Source organism: Diceros bicornis, chromosome 13 (assembly GCF_020826845.1).
Source record: "Diceros bicornis minor isolate mBicDic1 chromosome 13, mDicBic1.mat.cur, whole genome shotgun sequence".
NCBI classification, from domain to species: domain Eukaryota; kingdom Metazoa; phylum Chordata; class Mammalia; order Perissodactyla; family Rhinocerotidae; genus Diceros; species Diceros bicornis.
In genome coordinates this window covers 27,347,585-27,373,962 of record NC_080752.1, presented here as the reverse complement: position 1 = coordinate 27,373,962, position 26,378 = coordinate 27,347,585, and the positions used below count along the sequence as shown (strand labels likewise).

The 26,378-nt window shown below is 55.3% G+C and overlaps 1 protein-coding gene across 2 annotated transcripts in view; it reads right to left on the bottom strand.

The window, feature by feature from the left end:
• The window catches only part of CAMTA1 (calmodulin binding transcription activator 1), an 864,246-nt gene that overhangs the window by 253,884 nt on the left and 583,984 nt on the right, over positions 1–26,378 (bottom strand). For both annotated transcript variants that reach the window (XM_058552798.1, XM_058552795.1), the window contains exon 6: positions 7,286–7,357. In XM_058552798.1, coding sequence (XP_058408781.1) covers positions 7,286–7,357 — 72 coding nt within the window. The remainder of the gene's footprint in view (positions 1–7,285; positions 7,358–26,378) is intronic.

Sequence of the window (26,378 nt, the reverse complement as noted above, 5' to 3'; positions counted from 1 at the left end):
GGAAGACCCTCTGTCCCAGCCCAGACCCATGTGGCATCTGCCATACCCTCTACTCTTTGTGGCTGAGAGTACAACACCAGGGCTGGGCTGAGCTCCCGGCTTTCACAGCGTGGTGTCTGTGGGATGGTGCAAAGAGGGTCTGACTGCCTGGGGTACCTTCCCCTCCCCTCCAACAAGGCCAAGGCCAGGGACCCCCCACCCCAACCAGGCACCAACTCGCTTCCCTTCCTTGAACCACGTGGGTCAAAACGCCTCCTTTGAGACAGAGTCAGCCTGACGGCAATGCCTCCTAAGCCCTATTGAAGCCTCATTTTGTGGCGAGCCCTGCGGAATGTCACGGTCTCAGTAACGCACAGCACATTCAAGGGCCCACATACAGAGTGTTCTCCTTGATGCTTTCTTTCTCAGCCACTTCTAGTTCACCCCGGTGAGACATAAAAACGGTTACTGAGCAAGAAGACTTGAGTACTTTTTATGAAGCGATAATACCTTCCATTAAAAAAAAAAAAAAGATGAAAGAAAGAGAGAGAAGGGAAGGGAGGGAGGGTGGGAGGGAGGGAGGGAGGAAGGAAGGAAGGGAGGACTCTCTTCTGCTGGACTGTCTCCTGCATCTCGGGGATGGCCTGCTGGTGGAGTCCAGCTCACTCTGAGTGGAGATGTGCCCACCATTAGGATGAGCCTGAGGACCAAGGGGAAGTGTGGATGTGCTCTTCTGGTCATCCCGCTGGGGCTCCCTGTCCCTCCCGTGACCTAGCTCACCTGCAGGATAGCCCTTCCTGCGCTTCCAGACAGAGTGAGGTGGATGGTGGGGGAGGCACTTGGTTTGCAAAAGAGCTGATCACTCCCCAGACAGATTTCAAGTCTTGGGGAGCCAAGGAACGTTTATAGCAATGACAGTGCCACCACTACTCCACAAACACGTCTCCCTCTGTGTCTGGCTGCAGGAGAGGGCGGCGTGACAGGAGGAGAGACGCCCTGGCCAGCTTGTCTTGACCAGCTCATGCTGTGGGGGGCGCTGGCTCCAGCCCCTCTGAACCTCACTGTGAGAGATGATGGGGAGACGAGACGTGGGGGGATCACGACAGCTTTCTCTGAGATGTCAGGATGCCAGGACACCGGCCTACAGGTCCACCTGGAACTGATGGCATTGAGCTATCATCTGCCAAGTGGCTGCCATGGGCCAGGAGCTGGGCTACATTGTCACATGCACTACGTTTCATTTACATTAATTCTCACAACAGCCCTGTGCAGTAGATGCTATTGTTATCCCCATTTTACTGATGAGGACACTGAGACTCAGAAAAATTGGATAAACTGCCCAGAGTCAGTCAGCTAATAGGTGCTCCCCGGGTGACCCCAACCCCATGATTTTAAGGGATTAAAATAAACACTGTCCCAAACACAGGGCCAGGGAGTGCTCATTGCCCACTCAGTGCTCCAGGGGAGCCCACAGGCAGCCTTCTGGGCGATGTGCAGAAACGGGCTCGTGTTCCAGGACCCCCACAGAATGCCTCCACCTGACCCGGCCGCACCCCAGTTTGCCGCTTCAGGAAGTGATGAGTCTGAAGACCCTTCTTGGGGGTCCAGAGGCAGTCAGCTCAGAGAGACCACCACATTCCACAGACAGGTCTGGCATCGATGGAGAGAAATACGTACCGAGGCCCCATCAGCAGTGGTGTTGGGACACATCCCAGGCCCCCTGGGGATGCCGCAGTCCGAGGGCTGGGTGAAGAGGCCAGTCGGCTCACAGCCTGCTCCCTTCCCTGCCGACTGGGGATGCCTGGGACTCGGTTCCCTTCAGGACCTGAAGGACTGGTTCAGAGGTGAGGAGGCCCCCGCGGCCGCTAGCGCAAGCCGGGCAGGAAGAGAGGCCCCAGAGGGAAGGCAGGGCTCCCTCGGGACCTGCGGGGATTGAGGCCTGCATGTGGTGCAGAAGCTGAAACTGAGCTGTTCACTGCCGTGTCCCCAGCACGTAAGCAGAGGTGGCGTCTCTGGGACCCTGTCTGAGAAGCTCCAGAGCCGTGGGTCAGCCTGGGGAGGCCGCCGGTCACCACCTCTCCTCAGGGGCTGTCCTTTTAGCCCCCTCCGTCTGGCATGAGAAACGCGCTCCTCGCAGGAGCCCTCCTCCGGGGTGCCCTGGCCATCCTGCCATTTCTGGCTCGGGAAAGCCTGCTCCCAGCACAAGGACGGGCAGGAAGCTGGCCACGCAGAGGACGCAATGACAGCTGTGGGCCTGCAGCCCAACAGAGGCACTCAGGGCTTCAGCTCGCCCCTCGCCTCCCACTGGCAGTACAAGGCAGGTGGCAAATGTGGTCCTTGCGGGCATTTGTGAGGGAGCCTGGAGCTCTGCTGAGCAAGAACAAGGGTCACAATCCTTCCTGAGAAGGCAGTGAGTCCTGCGGCTGAGGCCTCCCTCCACTCCTGGGTGGGGGGCGTTTTGGGGACAGGGCAGCCTGGAGTGAGCCCCTTGGTGAGCTGGTGCCCCTCCCACCGCCCCTGCACTCCTCTGGGCTGGCTGCACAGCACCACAGCAGACGGGTGCTTGGTGGAGACGGCGCCCTTGCACCCACCACTTCTCGGGGCAGAGCTCAAGGTCAGGCGGGGAACAGAGAGCGTGGGGGCAAAGGGCAGCAGCTGCCCCCGCTCTGGCTGCGCGACCTGGGATCAAGTGCTCAAAGCTGGCTGTCTCTACCCCCTCCCTATAAGAAGAGGTGAGATGACGATGGTGCCCTGGGGAGGCGCCCTCTGCTGACTAGGTGACTGGGGGACTCCTAGGAGCCTCGTCTTCTCACGGGTGAGATGGGGCCAGCACACTGGCCAGTGGGTCCAGTGCACTCCGGCCGGGAGTTGGTGCCCATGGTGGCTATGTGGGGGTTGTCTCAGGGTCGTCAAGGCAGACCTAGAACCCAGCTCCTCCTGAGAACCCAAACATCCACCATTCTCCAGTGATTCAGGAGCCCCCAGCTCCAGTGTCCCCCTAAAGCCTCAGGGTCCCTGTGTTCGCACAGCAGTGCTCACGGGCCCGCAGGGCTCGGTGTGTGCTGCCAGGGTGGGCCAGGAAGGAGTCCCCCACTGCCTCTGCCCCAGCGAGCTGGTCTTAGTAGGCAAACAGACCCCAAACGGCGGTGGCAGACACACAGGGACACACCCCCTGCTTCACTCAAGCACAGAAAACATTCATTAAGCATTTTAGAGGACAAGGGCAGAAAGAAAAACACTCATTAGAAGCAGAAATAGTTTTCAAATGAGCCATACAGAATCTGCTGGGAAGTCTGGCCTGAACTGGGGGCCTGTTCTCCGGGGGGTGGGCAGGGGAGAAGTGCTCAGAAGGATGGAATGTAGGTTCTCGAGAAGGGGACCCAGGAGGTGGCAGTGAGGCCCTGAGCTGAAGCGCTAGAAAATCCCAAACAGGAGAGGCCGTGGGTGGCAGGGATGGAGGACCAGGCTGTCTGGCTCAGCCTTGGAGCAGCCCAGCCGGCAGGAGGGGCTGCGCTTCCTCCGCCCTCAGCAAGGCTCAGGGCCCAGACGGCTGCAGCGATAACTGTGTTCAGGCTGCAGAAGGCAGAGACAAGAAGTCGGAAGGCCTGATCCCAGCCCGGCTCTATTGCTGACCAGCTAGGTGACCCTTGGTCTGGGCCTGCCCTCTCTGGGCCTCAGCATCTATCTAGGAAATGCAGCAGCTGAGTTCCATGGAACCCAACGGCCCTGCTGGCTGTGACACATGGACCCCCAGTGTGCTGATGATGTGACAGGGAGATGTGTGTGCCGGCCAGCAGCTGGAGCTCAATAAGGCTCCAAGGCAAATCCCCCAAAGGCCTGTCCCGGCTGTAGAAGTAGCCTGAGCTCAGGTCACCTGGGCCCAGAGCAGCCTGGGGCCTTGAGATGCTGTCCTGGGCAGGTGACCTCATGTGCTGCCACTGGTCATGGCAATGACCTTATGCACCATGGGCTAAACGGGCTTCAGTTCGCAGCACTCCAGGGGAAGGCTCTGGTTCCTCCCTTGTCTCCCTGTTCAGATCCTAGTAAATATTTATTAGCAACAGGGAGAGAGAGAGGGAGCACCCTCTCCTGAAAGCCAGGTCACTCGGAAACTCTAAGTGCCGAGTCAGCTCCTGTCCTCGTCCCTGACTCTCTGGTCAGTAGGGGTGGCCAACCTCTGTGCCCCAGGTCTGACTTGCTCCCTCATTCCCTGTCCTGGGGCAGCAGGCCGGCTGCAGCAGAACTGTGGCCTCCGGAAGTGCTGGCCCCTCCCTGTCTGGCTGACGCTCTGTGCTGGGCCCATGGGGGAGACAGAGGGATGCAGGTCCCTCCTTTGGGGAGCTTACAGTCTGGAGAGGAAAACTAGGCCTGTGTGGGTCAAGGTCCCTGCTGTGTTAAGTGGCCTTGGGATAAGCGGTGTCAGTCTGTGAATCTCAGAGGCAGGAGTCAGCTTGGACTAAGTCCACTGGCAGGAATGGCTGCTGAGCCTGGACTGCAGTGGTGGAGCGGTGGGGCTGCTCTTTGAAGAAACTCTCCTTTATCCAGAAGCCCTCCCTCCCTCCCTCCCTCCCTCTTCCTGCAAGCCCCCTTCCTTTCAGGAAGGCTCCCCCTGTCCTAGCCAGCCCCCCTCTTCGGAGCAGAGTTGGCACCCTGAGCTGCCTCCTTTCTCAGCTGTCACCGCAGTCACTGCCCCGACACCTTCACTCCCACCAGTCCTTTCTCCTGGTAATTGGTGTCAGAGACAAACTTGGCCAATACACGTCTGGGCCAGTGTCTCGCGGCTTCTTTCCTATTTAACATCAGAGACACTAAACCTGGCCGCCGTCATTATCCTGGTGTTGTAATTAGCACCAGGACAAACCGCCCTGAGCGGCACCGGCTGCCACACTTGCTCCCCGGCTCTGCGGGGGACGTGCGCCGCGCTGATTGCTCTGGCCTCCTGCTGCCCTGCACTGACCGGGGAGCAGGAGCCTCACACCATGTGCATTCCCTCCTTGTCTCCTCTCACAGAAACAAGAGGAGAGGGGATGGGAGAGAAGATGAGGAGGCCCAGATCAGCCAGAAGAAACCGGAGCCTGTGATAACTGGCCTTTGGAGAGACTCCAGCTCCCCCGACAGCTGGAAGGTGACAAACCCAGACACACAGGAATCCCCCAGGGATGTCTCCAACATACAGTGGGGGGATGGAAGCACCAGGGAGAGAGAGCTGGACAGAGGTGCACGACCCCTCCTACTGCTCGCCTGGCCCCAGAGACAAGCAGGAGCAGCCGAATCTAAGAGGGACCTGGCTCAAGGGGTCTGAGTGAGTGGGATCCGGTTTGAGGAGTGATGAGCCCAGACCCCGTCACTGCCTGATGGTGTCTGATTCCAAGAAAGTAAATTTAGTGGAATTAAAAAGCCACAAGAGTGTGATGGAATGAGACGAGGCAGGCGGAGGTGTGGGTGCGGGAGAGCAGGCCTGGAGGCGAGGCAGCATCCTTGAAGAGCAGACAGCTGGGGCTGCCTGAGAGGCTAGCTGGCAAGATGCCGGCTTCTGGGGTGCTGCTCCAAGAGGAGGGCAGCGGTTGGGCCAGGTAGAGAGAGCATGCTGAAGAGGTGTTCTGATGGGGCATGGAAACCAAAAAGGAAAAAAGCCACAATGGGACCCAGTGTTTGGGAGGCCCAGGAAGGAGTTTTCAAGGGCTGCAGGCTGCTCAGGGTGTGCAGCCAGAGTGTGACCCCGGGGCACACGGGACATGCTCTAACACCACTAGACCTCTGCTCTCAGGGTGGAGCCCCACACTCCACTCCTGCAGCCAGGTAGAAGAGAAAACCCTTTGCCACATGGTGAAATGCCTTGGGTCCATTCTTATTAACAAGACAGGGAAAGGATCATCCCAGGACCATGCTGAAGGTCCCTTTCACAAGGACGCATGGCGGGGCAATTAGGAAACCAGGTGTGACCACGCAAACCTCCACAGGAGACGGACCCCGGGAAACTGACAACAGGGCAAGGTGTCGGGGAAGCAGTGTCTTTGCAAATCAGCACATCCTTGGACCGTCTCAGGCGTCATTCGCTAATGAACTTGCTGAACCATAGACAATTATTTCTGGGAACTGAGGGAGAACAGAAAGGCTTGGAGGTGGGGGCTGGGCAGAGCTGATGGACAGAGGGCCTTGTCTAGGCAGAGCTTTGGCATCCACACCAAGATGGCTCCTGGCCCCTGGTCACCTTCCAGGCCACCTTCCCTGGGAACAGTGGCCTCTCTGCACTCCATGGCATGTGCAGCTCTCTTTTCTCTGAACACATGCCATGGTCGTCGAGGGTCTTGCTTTCCCATCTGCTGGGCCCCTCCCAACCACACCCCCAGATCAGAGAGATCCCCAAACCACTGAGGCCCAGGCTAACTTAAACAACAGTGGATGCAGAAAGTGGGGCCCATGGCGGGAAAAGCAAAGGCAGCAATGCTGGGCAGAGGTAGCAGGAAGAAATTAGGGTGATAGTGCTGGGCCCACCAGGGATGGGATCTACAGAGAGTGACTGCAAATCAGAGGACAAGCTTTGAAAAGGATCCAGGTCCAGCATGACTAGATGTGTCCCTCAGACCTTCCCACTCACACAGCAACACCTTCTGCTAGGCAAGATGACCAGCAATGACCACCAATTGGCAAGAGGCTGGGTGGCCTTAGCGCTGACCCAGGCCTGACTCAGTGAGGCTGTGCACAAACACCATGGACAGAGATCTGGGAGCCAGGTCACCCTTGGAGCAATGGCCACTGGGTGGATCCTCCACCCCTTTCTCCATCCCCCTCCAAGGCAGACATCACAAATTGATTACCGAGCTTCTTCCCACTGAGCCAGGGGCTCCTCCTCTCCCAACAACTGTTCCAATCAAACCAACTGTAACTGGCACGCCTCCAGAAGCAGACTTTCCACATGTGCCAACAACTAACTGACCCACAAGAGAGAATGAATGTATGGCTTTCAGCCAGCAGGTATCTCACAGTCAGGGGCAGGATGCTCAGCTTTCTTTCTGTCCTGGTCAAGAGGAAACTGAGGCACCCTGGAAGCACCTGGCAGGGCTTTATTCTCATGGGGCCGGCAAGGACTGCCCCCCACCAGGTTTTCTCCCCTTCCTGGCACCTGACATCGCACCAGGCCAGCCGCACAGCTAGCCTCAGCGCCACACACCGATGTCCCTAGGAAAGCTCACCAGGGCACCTCAGCCCAAAGTTGCCGCACACAGGAGCCCACCCCACTCAGCTCCCTCCACAGACGCTTCCCCAGCACCGGAGACAGAAGAAGAATCCGGTCCCAGCCACCTACCTGAAGGAGCCAGTAGCACCTCCGGTGGAAGGTGGGGATGATGGAGGAATGGACATAGCAGCCGTACAAGCACTAGGGAGAGAGGAAAAACGAGAATTCAGTTGGAAAGAGGGAAGGGAGGGGGGAAGACGGCGCAACAGAGAAGGAGCAAGAGAGGGCCACAGACCCTGCCACCGCCCCGGGGAGACTGGCTCCCGGACCACAACTAAGGTCTGGGACGGTATCTAAGAAGCACAGTTGGGAAACACCAGCAGGCAAACATGATGGACAGCTGGGGTGCACCCCTTGTGGGGGTCCCGGGGGCCCCTGAGAGCCCAGGAAAGCCAGGGACCAGGGGAACGCACATACATGTACATTGTGCCCATAATGTTAGGGGCCTGGGGTTTCCCTGGAGTTCATTCACAGAGCCTAGGTTAAGACCCCTTGAAATGCGGGGGTGGGGGACTGAAGGTTACGGAATTGAGTCATACTCACACTCCAGACCTTTCCTGGCCAAGGAACATCCTGCCGGGCAAGATGGCCCTGGCTGTTAGGAGCTCCAAGGCTAGTGGGGCCGGGAGGGGCAGCACCTCCTAGGACTGACCTCCAGAGCCCCTTGGGTGCATCCCCACTTTCTGGTGTTTATTTACAGTTTGTTTATTCATATATTTGTTTGTTCTAAGAATAAACCTGCATCTTTTGCGGATAGATTGGATTTTGGAAAACAGCCAGGGCCAGGTGGCAGAATAAGGTGGGTATGAGTGGATTTAAGGAATAAGGTGGGTGAGAATTCAAGGTCAGGAACGGTGTGTGGGTGGACCGTGAGGAGGGACACGTGGACCCTGGCGGCTGGAGCTGACCAGAGGGTGGGACAAGTCGAGGCTGGCACGTGGTGCATCTAGGGTGCTGCCTGAGCACAAGCACTGGGCGCTGTGGGGCTGGCTCGCCGGCAGAGGTGGAGAAAGGGGGCTAATGAAAAGAGCAGCCCATCAGGTCCCTCTTGAAACGAACTCCGAGAGTCTGAGTGTGAGGGGATTTTGCCTTTTCTTCTGTAGCTTCCAATTCCAGATTGGAATGCTGTCCTTCCATCTCCCGCAGAGTCTCCCTGGCTTCCCAAAGCACAAGATCCAGAAAGGGTGAGGCAGAAAGAGAAGGCAGCACCAGCAGAGCCTCTCAGGATGAAGGACGGGCAAGGTCTTCTGCTCACCCCTCATTCCTCATTTTAATTTCACTGTGGTCCCCCGACCCCTGCCCCAGCTCTGCAGAGAGAAACGGCCAGCAGCTCTGCATTTAAAGCTTTCCTCAGATACTTTTTACACCCCCAAAAAGACCAAGTGCAATTTGGTTCGACTAGGAGCCCATTTGGGCCCTGCCTGTCTGATTAGCAGAATTGAAAGAGAAATTATTTTGGACTATGGGATTCTGGCTGCAAGAAAATCAGATTTCCAATATGTTAGAGAACTTTTACAGATTGCTGTCAGCTGGGACTTAAGCCCTGTACAAACCAAACAAACAAAGCGGAAATTAATTTAAACGATTCCCTTGCAATTCTTGCCCACGAAATGTATTTATTATTGAGAAGGCAATATTCTTCCCTGACTTTTCCGGTTTTTAGTACACTGTGTGTTTTTTATTTTTATTTTTGATAACTCACTCCTTCCTGCCAAAGGAGATTCACATTTGGACATTTTCTGTAAGTGTTTGGTTGAAATGAATGAGCAACCCACCTACAATCCTTTGGAATTTGCCTGTTCTCATGGGCAGTCGCATTACTTTTACTCATGCAAAGAGCCCCATGGAGGGAGATATAAACTGCTGAGAGAAATCTCTCCCGTCCCTTTGAATTAAAGGCTTCACGTCGGCTCCTTCCCACTGTTCATTCCCCTTGAGAGTTTGCAAAGACTTCCCCTCTTCACCTGTCTCTTTCTCTTTCCACTGCTTTTTCTTGAACTTGAAAAGAACATGGTTGATTTGCAACAGCATTTCCCCCTCGATTCACTGCCTATCCATCTGGGCTGGGCTGCAGCATTCTTGAACCACAGACTAAGGAATCCGGGAGAATGTACTGAACACATGCGGTGCATCCATTCTGTGAGAATGCACAAGAGGAAGAGAGCACGGCCTGCTCCCCTGAGCCATCCAGCACCTCTCTCTGGCAACCTTGCCTGCCCAGAACCACCCAGAACCATCCAATAAGCAGAGTGATGTTTAAAAGAAAAACGGCCGTTTCTACATCAAGGCTCATGCATTTTAATCAGAGGAGCCCTCGGGGCCTCGCTCAGAACCTCATTACTCTATTTTTAGCTGTTACTCTAACTGCCCTGGTGATCCCATGTCTCGGGTCTCCGAAGGTGAGAAGCAGGATCTTAGGAGAGGTGGGAGAGAGGCAAGCACATCTGGAGGCAGACCCCCGACGAGAGCCAGCCATGTCAATGACATCAGGGAGAAAGGGAGGGCTCCCCAGAGAGTCCCTGGGATTCAAGAACCCCAAGGGCATTGCGGCCCTCCCCTGCAGCCTCGTGCAGCACACAGGGTCACCCCCAGGACTCACTTGGCCGGGCTGTATTCCCTGGACCAGGAGCTCCTTGAGGGCAGGGAGCCTCCTCAGACCTTCGGAATGAAGATGGCCGAGAGTCTTCCCACCACGGCACCCCCAGGACACGGGTCTCTGCAGCCTCATACGGGAGAGGACCAGAGACAGTAAACGTGTAATTTTTGCTGTGCTACTCTGAAGGCTCAGGACTCGATAACACATACTAGAAAGGCATCCTGAAAAATGGCTCTCCATGTAGTGCTTTAAGGGTTAAGCTTCAGTTTCAAGGAAAACTGACTGGTGTTGAGTAGCTGATTTACAGTCCTTGTGGGGAAAGGGGCTTCCGGTAATCCGGTAATCCGCTCTTGGAGAGCTGGAGTCAGCAAGGAGGGGCTTCTGCAGAAACAGATCCTGCAGGGTGGGAGAGTGGCTGCTCACCAGCTGGGAGGTCCTTGTCCCTCCGGGCTGTAAAATGCGCACCGTCCTCCTTCTGTCTCCTTGGTGGCTGTGAGGGTCGAGGGCTGATGCCTGTGCTGTCACGTCAGCCATCGTCACTGGACCAGGTGGGAGGGGGAGGTGAGACAGAGTAGGCTGACTTGAGGAACCGTAAGGACACCGGGATGGACGGGAGTGTAAAGTGCACAGAGGCGTGGTGAGGGGTGAGGTGGAGGAGACAGAGTGGATCAGATCACAAAAGGCCATGGGGGCCCCAGCAAGGAGTTTGGCTTTACCCTGGGGGTGGCGGGGAGCAAAGGAACATCATGATCAGACTGCATTTCGGGAGCTCACTGTGGCAGCAGTGTGGCCAAGGAACAGAGCTGAGGAAGGCTGGGGGCCCGGGGCCAGTCCCATGAGTCCAGGAGGCTCGCCAGGATTGAATGATGACAGGAGCAGAGGGCGCAGAGAAACAGCCATGTTTGCAGGTGTAAGGGTGATGCCCAGCTCTCTGGCTGCGCAGACGGTGGCTACACAGTGGTCCCCTTCACCGGGACAGGAAACCCTGGGGGTGCCGCAGGCTGGTGGGGAAGAGGCTGATTTCAGATTTCTACGTGGTGACTTTGAGGAGCTCATAAGACATCCAAGTGGAGGCACAGAACGCAGTAAGTTGCAGAGATCTGTGGCTCGGTCCGGGCAGGAAGCAGCTATCTGAGCGTCACCGGCACATGGATGGAGCTGTACGCCAGCAGAGAGGCTGGGAGTCAGTGTCCACTCAGGCTGGTTGCAGTGCAGAGCCCAGCCTTTCAGGGGGACAGAATAGGCGAGGTGAGAACGTGCCAGCACTCAGCATGTGACGGGCCTGCCTCACGGCGTGCCCTTGCCTGCGGCCTGCTCCTCCTTCATTCATGGCACAACCCCAAACTGCCCCTGTGGCCCTGATCTCAGGCTCTCTGGCGAGTTCCTCGTCACCCTCATCCTCACTTTGCAGCCTTTCTGCCGGTTTCCAGCCAGTCTGACAGCGTCATCACTAAGCTGATGGGGGATTAATTGCACACAATTCCACGAGGCAGCGTATCAAATCCATTCCCTTTACCCTCTAATCAAAAAAGGCAATCAAGTCTGCAGCGATCTGTGTTGTACAAACTCCTGGTGCCTTTTGATCAGGCTTGGGGCTCCCCTGGGTGCTCCCTGGGTCGAGCTTTTCATTTGGGAGCCACAGTGCAGTTGGAGGGAGAGTAGCATCCCGGGGCTGGCAGATATAGCTTGTGTGTGCCTGTGTGGCGTGAGGTGCGTGAGCACACGTGTGTGGGGGTGTGCGGGGAAAGCATGCAGAGTCCCTTGTTTACGTGTGTACACAGAGAAAGAAAAAGACACACCAGCCAGCTATTTATAGGAAACTCAGGAGAACTTCACCTTGCAGATGAAAGCAACTTTCAAAGGAGTTATATTTGGGGAATTAAGGCCTGACAGCTTCCTGTTAACGTGACAGCTGAGAAAGGAAGAATTTTTTCTTAATACTCAAAATTGCTTTTATGACACCATGGGGCTTTTTTTTTTTCCCTCTTAAATAAAAAGGAAAGATAAAATTACAGGAGAAACCAACAGTAAACAAGAACTCCCTTCAGTTAAAAACAAACGCTTCCCACAATGAAAGCGACGTTTCTGAAGGGAGCATTGGCCACAAATCTCAAATGGATTTCTCCCCAACAGACTCAGCTGTGAAGGGGTCCCAGGGGCCAGACGGTTCATCAGGGCTCCACACCCGGTGGCTTCAGTGGCCAAAGAATAAAGAACCCTGGGGTAGTGAACGAAGCTTTACTGGTTGGGATATTGGGACACTACCCGGTGCTTCCCCTTTCTGTCTGGCTCTCAATGGCTGATTCTCTCACTCTCTCTCAGGCACGAGCTCAGCCCTCCTGCCTCCTCTCATCCCCTCCACTCGGCTTCCGCTCCAGAAAACGGTTGACTCACTGTCCCCAGGCAGACTGGTGCTTCCCACTTCCACACTTTTCCTCCTACTGTCCCACTCCTATGCAAACCTCACCCAGCCTGAGTCCATCTCAGGTCCCCTCTCCTCCAGGAAGCCTCTCCTAACCTGGCCAGTGGAAGGAGTCCCTCAAAATGACCCCTCAGGGGTCAGGGGGCAGCCACAGGGATGTGGATTCTGCCTAGGGTTTTATATACACATCACTGTCACTTAACTTTTCACGTCCGACGTCTTGCCTCACCCATCCCAGGGGGTGGCAGACTTTCTGTAAAGGGCCAGAGAGTAAATATTTTCAGCCTTGTGAGTCAGATGGTCTCTGTTGTAACTGTTCAGCTCTGCCTTTGTAGGGCAAGCAGCCTTAGACGAAAGGTAATGAGTGGGTGTGGCGTTCTCAAAAAAATTTTATTCACGGACATTGTAATTTGAATTTGCATTATTTTCACACATCATAAATATTCTTCTTCTTTTGATTTTTTCCCTTAACCGTTAAAAAATGTAAAAACCATTCTTAGCCCATGGGCTGTACAGAACTAGGTGGTGGGCCGGATCTGGCCCATTGGCCATAGTTTGCCGACCCCTGACCCAACAGACTGGGGAGAACGTCAATTGTATAGTCCTTTGTAAATTCCCCCCCAGTGACTTCCATGTAGCAGGTCCTCAATAGTCTTTGCTTGATTTCCACATGATGCCAGTATCTACGCAGGGCAAGGAAGGAGCAGCAAAGACCAGGCATACGGAGATAATAGACTGCACACTCCACAAACACGCGTGAGAGTATGGAACAAACCGCAGGGGCAGCTTTCAGAGGACTTGGATGTCTTTCAAATTGGGCTTGCTGTGGATGCTTGTTCTCCAGCCTGGGTATGATGTGCATCATCATCCTAAACACCTTGTGTGAGGTTAGAGGGCACTCAGTCCCGGCGCTTGGACCGAGTGCTTCCTGGCACGTGTGGGTACTCAGTGAAACACGGCTTCCTCCACTGTTAAGCGCCTTCATTTCATTAAGTAGGCAGAATTCAATGATTTAAGGTAGAGGAAGCTGAAAGCAGCTAGAGCAGTACTGGGGACGTGTAGGTGTTTTGGCACTTTCTCTGGGAGGAGCAGGTCAGCCCTGTGGCCTTGACCACCTATGAAATTTCTTCTCTGGGGAAGACCTTTTCATGCTGTTTTCTGGGGCCACCTCCCACAGGAGGCAGGGAACCCCCAAAGCCAAGGCTTGCTGTTGACTTCCCTCTCTGGGAAAGCGTGAGCCCAGCGCCCTACCCCGTGGGATAGGGCTGGAACATACATCCCTGGCATCCTCGACAGGCCTCTCTAGAGCTGCCATATCCAACACGGCAGCCACGAGCCACGTGTGGCTGTTCACATTTAAATTCAAATTAAGTAGAATGAAATAAAATTGAAACTCAAGTTTCTCAGTCGCGCTAGCCTCATTTCAACTGCTCAACAGCCACTTGTAGTTAGTGGCTACCGTGTTAGACGGCGTGGAACATTCCGTCACCACGGAGAGTTCTATTGGACACTGTGATTCTAAAGAACCCGAGTGGGGATCTAATTCAGAGATGTTTGGCTGAGGCTCTCAGAGCCAGAGACCCCAGGTACTGAGATTCAGGAAAGCCAGGGTCTGGGGGAAGGCGACGTGTGGAGGTTGGGACTCTTAGGGGCGGTTTCACTTTGAAGAGCTGTAACGTTGGAAGGTAGGTACCTGTCATTCTACCTGGGCCAGCTTGACTCAGTCAGCGAGTGTCTCCTAGAGCCCCCGTGCCCGTAACAGAAAAGCTCGCTCCCCTACTCCCTTGTCTCCCCACTGAAGCCTCCTCTAATGCAGGGGTAACACTTGCTGTGTCCTCAGACCAGGGTGTTTACAGCAAATCCCCTTTGATAATCCTGAGTGCTGGGTTAGGCTTGTGGCCATGGTCCCCATGCTCCCCCAGTGGCCTGGCCACAGGGCCTGCACTGGCCTCAGCTCTCTCCCACTGGGAGGTGACGGTCTGCACAAAGAGGCAATCAGAGTGAAAATAGATTTTTTGGTGCCTGGTTTATCTCACACACTTGAATCTGATGCACATGTGACAAAGATGAATAGTTGTAAAAATGTGTCATGGTATAAAGTGATGGAAGATAAAGAGATAATAGAAGGGCAAGGAAAATGCACCCAGAAGATGACGATTTAATCCTGCTCTGAAGCGATGAAGGGGCAGGGGCCATTTATTCAGAATAATCCAGGCAGGGGCAGGTGAGAGGCTGTGCCTGGGCATGTGGAGTGACAGCCACACCCTCCAAAAAAGAGCATCCTGGGCTGGGCTGGGCTGGGCCTTGGCTAGATGCAAGAAGAGGGTGTTGAGCTGGATTTCCATGTAAACAAGTTTTTGCTGTTGTCTGCTCTGTGCTCGTCCTGAGCCCCTGTCCTCCACGATCCCCTAGTGGCCCCAGTGGGAGATGGAGACAAGCAAACCAACAAAACCAGATCAAAACAGCCCTGATATTAAGTGCGAAGTGCCCCAGAGGGGGTGGGATGGAGCCCGAGGAGGGAAGCTGGAGGTCAGCAAAGTCACCTAAGAGGAAGTGACATTTGTGATGAGTCCAAAAGGGTGAGTAGGAGTTGGCCAGGTGGACCAAAGGTGGAAAAGAGCAGACCAGGTGGACAAGAAAAGTATCTTCAGCAGAGGGATGAGCATGGTCCAGGATGTCAGCCCCTTCCCAGCTTTCCCATCCGAATTCTCCGTGCGGGACCAAGTTGGGTGGGTGATTCTGAGAATCCACAGATTGTTCTGCTGAAACCTCATGGGACCCGTGATGAGTGGTTGGCAGATGGCCTTGCATTTGAAGCAAAGCCCCTGTGATTTTTATGGTTCTGCCCTTCTGCACTGGTCCAGACTCTGCACATTGAAGCAGATGTCCTAGAAGAACTATGGGAAGCTCTGACAATTCAAGGAACAAGTGCAGGCCCAGGAGTAGAATGTCGTATCTGACCCCATCAGCTCTCCCCTTCCTCCTCTCCCTCCCTCTCTCCCCTCCCTGTCTCCGTCTCTCATGGCTGTATGTTTTGCTTGTGCTTTCTTCTCTCCCATTACAGTTGGGCTGTCTTTAGGTAGCAGGTAGCAAGAGTTCCTCATTCCAGTGTGACTCACGGGGCAAGAAAGTCTCTCTCTTCCAGATTTGAGATGATAACACCAGGGAGGGACTCTCACCTACCTGGGCCGTGAACCTGGCCCTGGGACTCTCAGTGGGGCAGGAAGGCACCTGAGTGGGCAGAGCTGCAGGGCTCCTGGGGTTAAACACGGTTTCTTTGCTGTCAAAGCTTTGACATCCAGGAGAAGCAGGTGCTCTTCAAAGAGCAGGTGGAAGTGGAAACCCTCCAGCACCTTCCAGATCTCCCCAAACCAGCGGCAGCTTCTGCAAGGTCCAGTAGTAGGTCCAAGCAGCCCTGCTGTTCTCCAGGCACTCTGTAAGCCAAAACAGACCCCAGGAGGCATTGGGAAGATCTCGCGTGGGGGAAAAGGGAGGATGAGGTGGAGCTTCTCTTGCCTCTCATTTCTAGCTCTACATCTGTCCTGCACAGAGGCATCCCAGGGGAGGCCAAAGCCAAGAGGCTAGCCGTCCATCCTAGCTTACTCTGTTAGAAAGAGGCAGAGGAGGACTCGAACCCACCCTTGTCTGACCCAAGGCCCTGGCTGCTTCCCCCCTAGCAGGCCACCCGCTGGCAGCCTCACCCAGGCACCCATGCCAATAGTCGAGGTCAGGCCTTCTGCAGAGCCTGCCTTCATCAAAGACAAAAGGATGAAGTCCTGGGCTGCTCCCAGGACTGTCCTCACTGAAGGATTTGGTTTGTATTAATCTAAGATTAGACCAAATGATTCAATTCACATGCTGCCTGCAACAGCACTGGGCCTCAGAACTTGTTAAATAGTGAATTGCTTTAAAATTAGTTTGAGCTAAATGGATTGCAGTCTGATTCAGCCTCCGGGGTTGGGTGACAGGAGAGATCTGGAATATTAGATCATCATTGACCTGGCCTCCAGCCTGGCTTCTCTCCTAAGACGATCTGTGACGGCATCTCCCGGAGCAGCAGAGGCCCTGCCTCACCAGGGTGCTGTGGCCAGACGACAGGGGGCTGGTCGGGGCCCCACAACCCGATGCCTGTGGGTCACAGAGGCAGACGCCAGCCCTGGTCAGGCTCAGGCTGCCCCAGTGGGACCAGACCCTTCCCTGGAAACAGCCCCTGAGCACTGCACTTTCTTGGGAGGCTCCTTCAGGCATGGGTGTAGGCCAAAATTCATTCTCCAGCACCTTGGGGAAATCCTCCTCCCTGGGAGATTGGCTACTCCTGGACTTGGCATCCTGGTGGCCTACTCTTACGTGACATCAAATTGGTCTTTTAGCCAAGTAATCTAGTGTACCCTGGGCTCGGTGCTCCAGGGGGACAGGGAAGGGAGGCTGGGTCAGGGGCCTCTCTGCCATCCTGAAAGAGGGGTGGTATGAACCCCTCTCTGCAGATGTGGGAGCTGGGGCTCAGAGATGTCTATACCTTGCCCAAGGTCACAGGGACGTGTCCAAGCTGGAATCTGAACTCCAGGGATTCACCCCACCTCATAGGGCAGAAGGTCTGACGCATCCCAGACACTGGGGACCAGGTGGCCCAGTGGGCTATGGAACTCAGGTCCTCAGAGCTGGAGGAATTGAGGGGCAGAGAGAAATAGATAGGGGGGCAGCAAACTTGGTGAGGCTGGCAAATCTCCACCCCTCCCAGATGGGCAGCGTGCAAGAGAAAGAGCCAGGAGAACGGGGCAGTGCCTGGCAGGCCCGGGACACGTGAGCACCCTGCCCCATGGCCCTACAGAAAGGGCCTGTGGGTTCCCAGCCCCTGGAGACAGGAGAGCCCCCTGGCACTTCCATCAGCAGGAGCTCAGAGGAGGGGGCACACAGGGGTAGGGGTGGCGCCTTGGGCAGGCAGAGAGGGCCAAGGAGACCCTCCAGGTGGGGGCTCTGCTAGGGGAGGACAGGTGGGCTCTAGCCCGGGGGAAGGAGGGAGGAGGTATTTTGCCCCCCCACCCCCAGGCCTCATGGCCCCTGCGTCAGGGTGAGGAGTAGGGAGAAATGCTTCGGGTGGATCATGGAGAGAAGAACTCTCAGCTCTTATGCTGGAGGCCCCCCACATCTCCACAGAAAGTTCTAGACTGCCTTTATAGCACGGAGCCCTTTCGGTTGATGGAAAGGGGCCTGAAGAGGAAATGAGGAGCAGAGGTAAGAGTCGAGGGGACCGTGTGAGCTCTGAGAAGCCCCCTCACAGCTGGCCTTTGTGACAGTCAGGGAGGTGACAGCCCTGCTCCAGGGCCACTGCACAGCATCAAACCCACCTGGGTCCTGGCCCAAGCTGGGGCCCCCCCCACTCTGTGCCCCCGCGTGCCTCCACTCACCTGGGCCGCCCTCCCGAGGGAGAGGCTGAGCATGTGCAGGAGAAGCACATCTAAATAAAGCTGGCTGCAGCCTAACCACGACATGAGTGAGGAGGGCAATAAAAATTAAATGAATTTTTAGATAAAAAGGCATAAAAATCATGTTTAAAGATATAAATAAAATCCCCAGAGCTTCAGCTTTATTGTTTTTTGGGGTTCCAGGATTAATAAATTAGTGGGCATAAAATGGAATAATAGCTAAAAATTGATAATAAGGTAAATTTAGATTTAGAGAGGGAGTTGATCTGAGTCATGAATCTCAAGCCAGAGAAGACCAGGGCAGGAGGGAGGGCAACGGGTTTAACTCTGTGCTCTCTCCCCGTGGCTGTTCCAGTCACTCCGGCTCCAGCTCCGTGACTGAGGGGAGGAGCCTCGGCTGGGGGTCCAGGCCAGGTACCTGGGTGCCCTCGCCTGCCCGCTTTCCCACACTCTTGGGACCCTCAGCCAGGCCAACGTGGGCTCCTCTCCATCTCCCCTCCCCAGCAGTCGCCAAACTGCTTTGGGGAACCAGGCTGCCTGGGTCATTTCTGTTTCAGAATTCTCTTCTGGCACCTGGTCCCCCATGGGACCCTACGAGGGGATCCAGTCCAACCTCTCTTCTTGCTGGGTGGGCCAGGCAGCTCAGCTCAGCACCACTTGTCCTGCCATACATACATATATATATATGTTCTGAATCAGTTATCTTCCCACCCTCACGTTCTTGTTCTTTCAGCCTATTTCAGTATGTCTGGGCTGTCTATATCTCAGATACTTCCTAAAAGTACTGGGCATAAATAATAAATAAATAAAGTGAAATTTCCTTTCTCTTATCAAAGTATATTGCTGAGACCTGTTTCCTGGAGCCCCGCCAAGTGGCTGGAACTGATCTTGAAAGTGGTTTCTACTGATCACGGCTTCCCTCCCTCCTTCCCTCCCCCCTCCCCAGATCCCCTCCCCCCTCCCTTCCCTCCCTCCACTCACAGCTCTTGAGCCCTCCACAATTTAGCAGGCGTGCCTGTACTGAGGACTCGGAGGAGGAAAACGGATTCCCACAAGTAACGCGTGGTCTGGTGTTGCCCTTGCCAAATGGCTTGTTTAGGCCGGCACACCTTAACAGGGCTTTGCACATGGAGCCTCTGTAGGAGGCCAGGGGCTTTGTGCTTTGGTGCTAAGAGTTCTCAGTGTACATTCCAGGTAGCTGGCCCTTGTCCTTACTCATCCTCTGTACCTTGGTCCCTTGTTCCCAGAAGGAGCAGGGACCACAGAGGCCCTTCTGACAGCGTGGAGAGCAAGTGCTGTCCAGAAATCAGCCCGCTCTCTATCGCCTGCCCTGCTCAGCAGGCGTGGGGCTGGAATGCCCGGCATTTCTGGCCGTAATGTAATTATTGCTTCGCTTCAGAGCCTGCTGGAACCCAGCTCCCAGCGCCGCCCCATCCAGGCCCCGTGACACCACCCAGGTACCCACGGCACTCTTCAACACACGCAGCCACGTGCAGCAAGGGAGTCCAGGAAAGGAACTCTTGCTTAAAACAGGCGAAGGGGTTTTGTTTATTAAGGAGGTGGAGGGAATGCCAGGGCCCTGTGTTAATGCGAGGCTGGGCTCCCCGCCAGGACATTAAGTGGAATCGAATTCCTGAAACCAGCTTTAATCAGCAGATTTTTAAGGTTAGAATTACTCTCTCCTCTCGAAGCCTTGCCAAGGTTAATTCGAGCCCGAGCATGCAGAATTAATGGGCTGGACAGAGGGAATTGGCCTTTTCCCGATTTTTTTCTCAAGTCCACAAAAACATCCCTACAAAAATGAGAGGGCAGGGGGGCAGAGCCCGCCTGTGAAGGGAGCACCCCCCACATCAGGCGATCCATCCTGGGGCTAGTGTCAGAAACACACACAAACAGAATCATGCCAAGCGGCCGGCTGCGCCAAAGAGAGATGCCAGGATGGGCGGCAAGTCTGGTTGATTTCAGGGCCTGCTCAGCCATGCTCCTTCCCCTGAAAACAAACGTCCTGACAACATCTGTGGACGTCCTCTCTGAGCTGGGCCCTGCCGTCGGTGCCTCCAAGGGCCTGAGTACTTCTGGGGCTTCCGCGGCCCTGGTGGCATTTAGTAGCAGTATGAAGCTTCACTAAGTCCCTCAGTCTCCCTGAGCCTCGATTTCCTCATCTGTAGAATGGAAATAATACTGATGATGATGATGACAATAGGAGTGAGGCTTATATAGTAACTGCTCCACAAAGAGGTGTCTGTGGTTTAGCACAGAGAATAAATAATAGCCCTTTGCATGAAGGGCTTTGAGGAACACTGGTCCTCGTGGGAAGAGCAGCGGAAAGAAGGATGGTCCCCAAGGAGCCTCGTGCCCTCAGGCCACTCGCAGCCGGAGCCTTCTGTTCTGTGCTGCTCTCCGGGCCTGGGCACCTCTGGAGGAGAGCTGAGTGACAGAGGCCCCTCCCCGTCCTTCCTGACCCTCCTCCTTCTTGGTGGAAGACCCCAGCGCCTGGGGGCAGGGTACAGGTGTTGGAGCCACACCTGTACTTGTTAAAGCACTAATGACTCAGCGGGGCGGGACTTAGTCTCTGGATCTCAACATCCTTCTTAGTGGAAGGTGGATGGATTATGACCCCAATCTTGCATGTTTGTTGGATTAAATGACATGTTTTCAGTAACTGGCACGTAGGTCTTCAATAAATGCAGGCTTCCTCAGTTTCCCCAGATACACCTCCTCCTGCAATCTGAGGATGATACTCTACAGGGACTCTATCTCACCCATGCGATTACAACGATATCCCCTCAGGGGCCCCAGTAGCTCAGGAGAGCCGCCTGGCAGAGACCCCTGCTCAGGCTGTGTGTGCGTGGGGGTGGGCGGTATCACCACCCTGTCTTTTCTCTCCAGCTTTCTCAAGTAGCCCAGGCTTGTTTTAAACCAAGCAGCAGCTGCCTGAGACTCCTAGAGCCCTGCCAAAATGCAAATGGAAGAGGAGAAAGCCTCATAAATTCCTCGGGACCCCGAGATCGAAAATCTTCCCCCACTGAATGAGCGCAGGGACCCTCCTTTGGGAAGGAAAGTCAGATCCTCCTGGATTCTGTTCCGGTTTCCTCCTCAGGACCAACCAGACTGACCTTTTCTGAACAAATCCCATCCCAGCGGACTACAGTGGGCACATTTCCTGGCCCTGGCCTGGCTGTGGTGGGCCAGGTTGTGGGGTGGGGTGGAGGCTTGTGGGAGCAAAGACCCTAAGTGAGAGGGAGCCCCTGCCCCTCCTCTCTCCTTCCCTCTTGCAACCTCTGGGGGTCTTCTACCCACCACAGCCGTGCCCCTCTCTTCTGCCTGAAAGTCAGAAGGTTGCCTTCTACTCCGGCGAGAGGAGGGAAGGCCAATAGGATCAGTCTGCTGGCCAGAGCACTGCCCACAGGTCCTGCAGGTGCCGCAGGTCCAGGCCCCCCAGGGCACACCTCTGAAATGGCACCCCATTGAAACCTCACCCCACATAGCCCCACCCCTAAGCCTGGGAGCTCCCCTCCCAGCAGTCCCTTCATGCCCCCTGCACTGCCAAGACCCCACTCAAGCCCTCTTCTCCTCCCCTGGATTCACAACCCCTGAGGAACCCTTCCCCACTCCACAGTGAGGAGGGTGTTTTGACGGCAGGAATCTGATCCATCCCCTTCTCCACCATAAATCCTGTCCATGGCGGTCATTCTCTTGTCTCAGGACAGAGTTCAAGTGCCCTGCCCCTGTGGTCTGGCTCCCACGTCCTCTCTCTCCTTGTTTCTCAACAACGCAGCACCCCGCACTCCACTTTTAGTCCCTTGAATGGTGTGCACCCTCTCTCTCCTTGGAGCCTGGCAGTGCCAGTCAATTGGGAGGCTATTCAGAAAACCTTTTTTGAATCTTGTAGAAAAATTGTGGCCCGTCCCTCAAAAAGTTAAACATAGAATTACCATATGACATAGAAATTCCCAAAGAATTAAAAACAGGTGCTCAAACAAGCGTATGGACACTCATGTTCATAGCAGCATTCTTCACAAAAGATGGAAGCAGTCCACGTGGCCATCAATGGATGGACAGATAAACAAAATGTGGCAGAGCCATACAATGGAATTTTGTTCAGCCATAAAAAGGAATGAAGTACTGATAGAGGCTACAACTTGGATGCACCTTGAAAACATTATGCAGAGTGAAAGAAGCCAGACCCAAAAGATCGTGTACTGTATGCTTCCTTCTCTGTGAAATATCCAGAGTAGACAAATCCATAGAGACAGAAAGCAGATTTACCAGGGACTGAGGGAGAGCAGAATGGGGAATGACTGCTTAATGGTCTAGAGTTTCCTTTGGGGTGATGAAAATGTTCTGGAACTAGATAGAGGTGATGGTTCCACAACCTTGTGAGTGTATGAGATACCTCTGAATCGTTCACTTTAAATGGTTAATTTTATATTATGTGAACTTCACCCCAACTAAGAAAACAAAACTGTGGCCCAGGCATAGACAAAGGACAGGGTCCCCACTGCACTCAGTCCCAGGGGGAGCTGCCTTAGCTTCAGGAACTCGCAGGACACAGGAGAGACAGGCCCGCCTGTGAGCCACCTGTGCAGTGGACACGCATTTGCTGAGCACTTCTTACTGCTGGGCCCTTTCAAGGTGCTGGGGGTTTGATGGGAACCAGAGGAGGCCCACCCTGCCCTCGGGCGCTCACATCGTGGGGAGGGGGCTGGCCCACCTCCTTGCCTGGTGTCCTGCCTAAACTGCCTGCCTGCTGTCCAGATGTCAGCCCTGAATGGGGAGCCGCCCTGCGTCTCACCGTCCCCTCTCTATTCAGTTTTGAGTGTCTCACTTCTCAGTGGGACCGTCCACTCCTCATGGGCAGAGGCTAGACTTTCCATTTCCCCTCAGCTCACCCTCCCGGGTCTGCACAAGGCCTGGCACAGAGGAGGTACATGGAATGGCATGTTGTTGGGACCAGCTCGGAGGAAAACAGGATTGCCAAGGAAAGAGGCTGATGGGCCATCTGTGTGGGCTGGCAACAACTCAGCCCTGCTGGAGCCTTGTGGGCAGAGGTCTGCCCACACTCAACAATCTACCCCAGGCCTCGCAAGGAGCCTGCACAGAGAAGGAAGAAAGGAATGGAGGTTCTCTCCCCATTGAAAAGCTTCTCAAAGAGGTTTGGACTCATGTTCCTCTGTATCTCCCTAACCCTGGCACTGAATGTTCTGAAAAAGCTGGTTAGGCCAAGGACTGAAGGAGAAAAAGTCAGTCAAGAGAGACAGAGCCTGAGTTTCCAGCAGGGATGGAGCTTACTCGTATCTGCATCCCCAGGGCAGAGTCGAGACCTCCCTTGGGCAGTGCCAAGGTGGGAATGGCAGCCAGGTGGTGCCAGTGGGGAAGGAGGCCCTGTGCAGGGCGGAGCCCAGGGGCTGAGCTGCTCTGGGCCATCTAGGCAGCCGCAGGTGCTCTGCACGCCAAGATCTGGAGCTCTGGAAATTCACTTTCCAAAACCCACCCCTGTAGGTCCTGAGAGGTACAATCTGCAGATGAGAACATAACACAAATGGCTCTTAATTGGAGCCAGGAGGGAGGGACGACAGGGTGCGGGGGCGGGGTGCGGGGGGGAGGCTGGATCCACAAGTTAATGGGGCAAGGCGGGAGGCGTGGTCTCCCTGGACAGGGAGCCTAAGCACAGTGAGGGGGGTGGTCTCCGGGCTCAGCAATGTGTACTTAAGTCGAGCAGCAGATCCTGCATCCATTAAAGCAGTGCCCTGCCTGGGCCTCTGTAATTACACGTGCTTCTCCCCAGTGAGTGCCTTCACCAGCCTCCCTTGGGAAATAACAAATTGTCCCGCAGCCTCCAGGAGATGAGCCTCCCAGGGGGTGGGGGTGGTGGGCTAGATTTTTAATGGCGAGATGCAGGCACCCAACATTTAGCTGCTCTCTCTGGGGCCCTTAGAGGGACGCTCACCCTCGGCCTTGCATTTTATCTGCCTTGTGATGGATCTGTAGGTTCTGGAAAGAGAGAATGCATTATTTTAAAGTGTGTAATGACATGCAGGCTGCATGTGGTACAAATTTCCTGGATGTATAAAATGGGAAAGAAACAGGTTTTCTGTCGCCTGCAACTATTCGGCAGAGTTAAAATATGACTCGTCGGAATCCAATACGCCACTAACCTGCGCTGGGCGGTATTGAATCTTGCAGGCAGAGTGGTGAAGCGGCAGGGCTCGCAGCCCCGGGCGCCTGTGGATAATTCAATCCCACCTGTCTTCCGTTCTGCATCTGTGCTGCTCACAAGGCCAGCAAGCTGCAGTGGCTCCCTCCCTCCCCTCCTCGCTTCTCCACCCTAGAGGTGGGCTGAGGCCTTAGGGTCCTGCTTTCCCTCTTGCTGCTGCTGCTTACAGAAATTTCTTGTGTGACGCCACATTCCTGTGTTCTGCGTTACACTTGGCTACCTGGGTCATCTCCCTGGGCTTGTGTGTGTCTCTGGCCAAAGTTGCCTACTGCACGCTGGCTGCTTGGCACACATCTTCTGTTTTTGTCCTCAATGACCCTTTAAGGAGGGAATTAAGACTGCCACTCGGCAGAGGATGGCACCAAGTCTTACAGAGGCCGGGACTTGTCCACGTTCAACAAGGATTCAGACTCAGGGCTTGCTGGATGGTAGCCTCAAAGCCAGTGCCCGTGGCCCCAGGTGGGCCACAACCCCTCTGGACTGGACGGTGGACTTCACCCTTGGCCCCATCTCCCCAAGCAGGACACCAGGCCTTAAGAGTAACATGAAGGCAGGGCCCGAACTCAGACCTGGACTCACTGCTCCTTCTTCCCCCAAGCTGCCTCCACCCATTGCACAGGATGGTGTCAAAGACCTTTCTCACCGGAAGCTACTTTGAGAGAGGAGCCCAGTGTTTACTTAGGCCTGCCTTCTAGAAGAAACAGAGGCCACAGCAATGAAGGGATGGGTTCTGGATCACAGAGGTGGGTGGTGACCACGCCTGTCCTCGGAGCGCTCTGGCCGCTCTGGCTTTGCTCCAGACCATGGGAGCCGTCTGCCTATCCTGGTGGTCCTTTGCTGCTTCTGACCTCCCTGATGAAAGTCAGGAGTCTCGGGAAAATGTCAGTGGACAACCCCCCCACACACTCCCCCACCATCTGGGGTGTGATTTCAGGTTAAGAAAACCCAGTCCCACCCTAATGAGGGATCTAGGCTTGCACTCCCTTTTCATCAGCCCTGTGACTTATCCAGAACACACCCTGCACTCCCGGGGTGAGCCTCTTTGCTGGTTTCCTTAAAAACGTGCAAACCAGCCATCTTTCCTGCTCAGCAGTGGCTTCTAGCAGCTGCCCTGAGCCTCCAGTCACTCCCCGCTGCCGCCTCCTGCCCATGGTACCCACACAGGCCACATCGGGATCAATATTCACAACAGGTTATTGTTTGTTTTGAGAAACATGTTGCTTCTCTACCTTGAGACCATTTTCCCTCTGCGTGTGCAAAATATCCTGGATAGCTGCCACAGAACAAGCGAGGTGGTGCAGTGCCTGTGAGGGGCCCCGCCCCCATCTGGATGCAGAGCACAGGCCTCTGCAGGGACCTCAGCCCAGAGCCCACACACCCAGGAGGTTAGGTGCTCTCCCAGCACATGGTCCTTCCTCCGGGACATGGAGGCTCAAGAACATTCCAGAGCCACTGAAGCATCGGATTTCACGCGTTCCCGTCTGTCGGCCCAGGGAGCTGGCGAGGGCAGCGCCTGCAGCAGATGCCCTTTATGGGAATTCTGCACAGGAGAGCCCCCACCCATGCCCATGCCTCCTGCCGGTGAGGGGAGCCTGTTAATCCTGTGGCCTCCTCCTCACCCCAGAATATTCCCCGGGGAAGGAGAGAAGGAAGGTGGGGGAGGCCTGGGCGTGGGCACCAGACTCTCTGCTCTGCAAACACCCAGGGCTGGTGAGGGGGAAGGGAGACGAGGTGGTGGCAGAGGTGGGGGTCTGCTCACCTGCTGGGGGGACTCAGTGACACAGGCTATTGAGAGGGTATTTACTGAGAGCCTGGGCTCTGGGGTCAGAGTGCCCTGGATGGGAACCTGGATTCACTGCACCTATGACTTGGACAAATAGCTCAGCTTCTCTGGGCCCAAGTGTCCGCATTGAGAAAAGGGAAGAAGAATTGCTTCTACCTCGTGCACTTGTGAACGCTGGCCTGGGACACAGACGGCAGTCCCTCAAACTCAGCATTGGGGTCCCGGCATCAATGCCAGCCTTGTCCCCAGCAGGCAGGAGGTGATGGGGTCCTTGCCCTCTGAGTGCTGCATTCAGGTTGGGGAGGCTGCACAGACCCCCAAACCTCTCAGGAGGGCGCGAGAACTTAGAGGCGGGCGTGCCCTTGGCAACCCACTAGGCCAGGCTGAGTCCTTGCTATTCAGCTGAGGACTGAGACCCAGGAGGAGAAGGATCTGCCCTGTGTACCTAGTGAGTGCCGGGTGGAGGTGAACAGAGTCCAGGTCTCCACCCCTTAGACTGGCGCCCGGTCCACTGCGCCATGAGTCTGAGTTGAGGGGAGCCCAGAGAAGGCAGGTTGGGGAGAGAGAGAGAGCGAGCTTCAGGGAGTCTGGGGAGCCTGGGTGCAGAAGGAGGCTCGAGGTGGGCCTTGAGGGGGGTGTTGGCGTTGTTGGTGTGCAGTAGGGGCTCTGCGGCAGCAAGGCTAGGGCCAAGGTAGGGGAAGTCCACAAGGGGGCAGGGAGA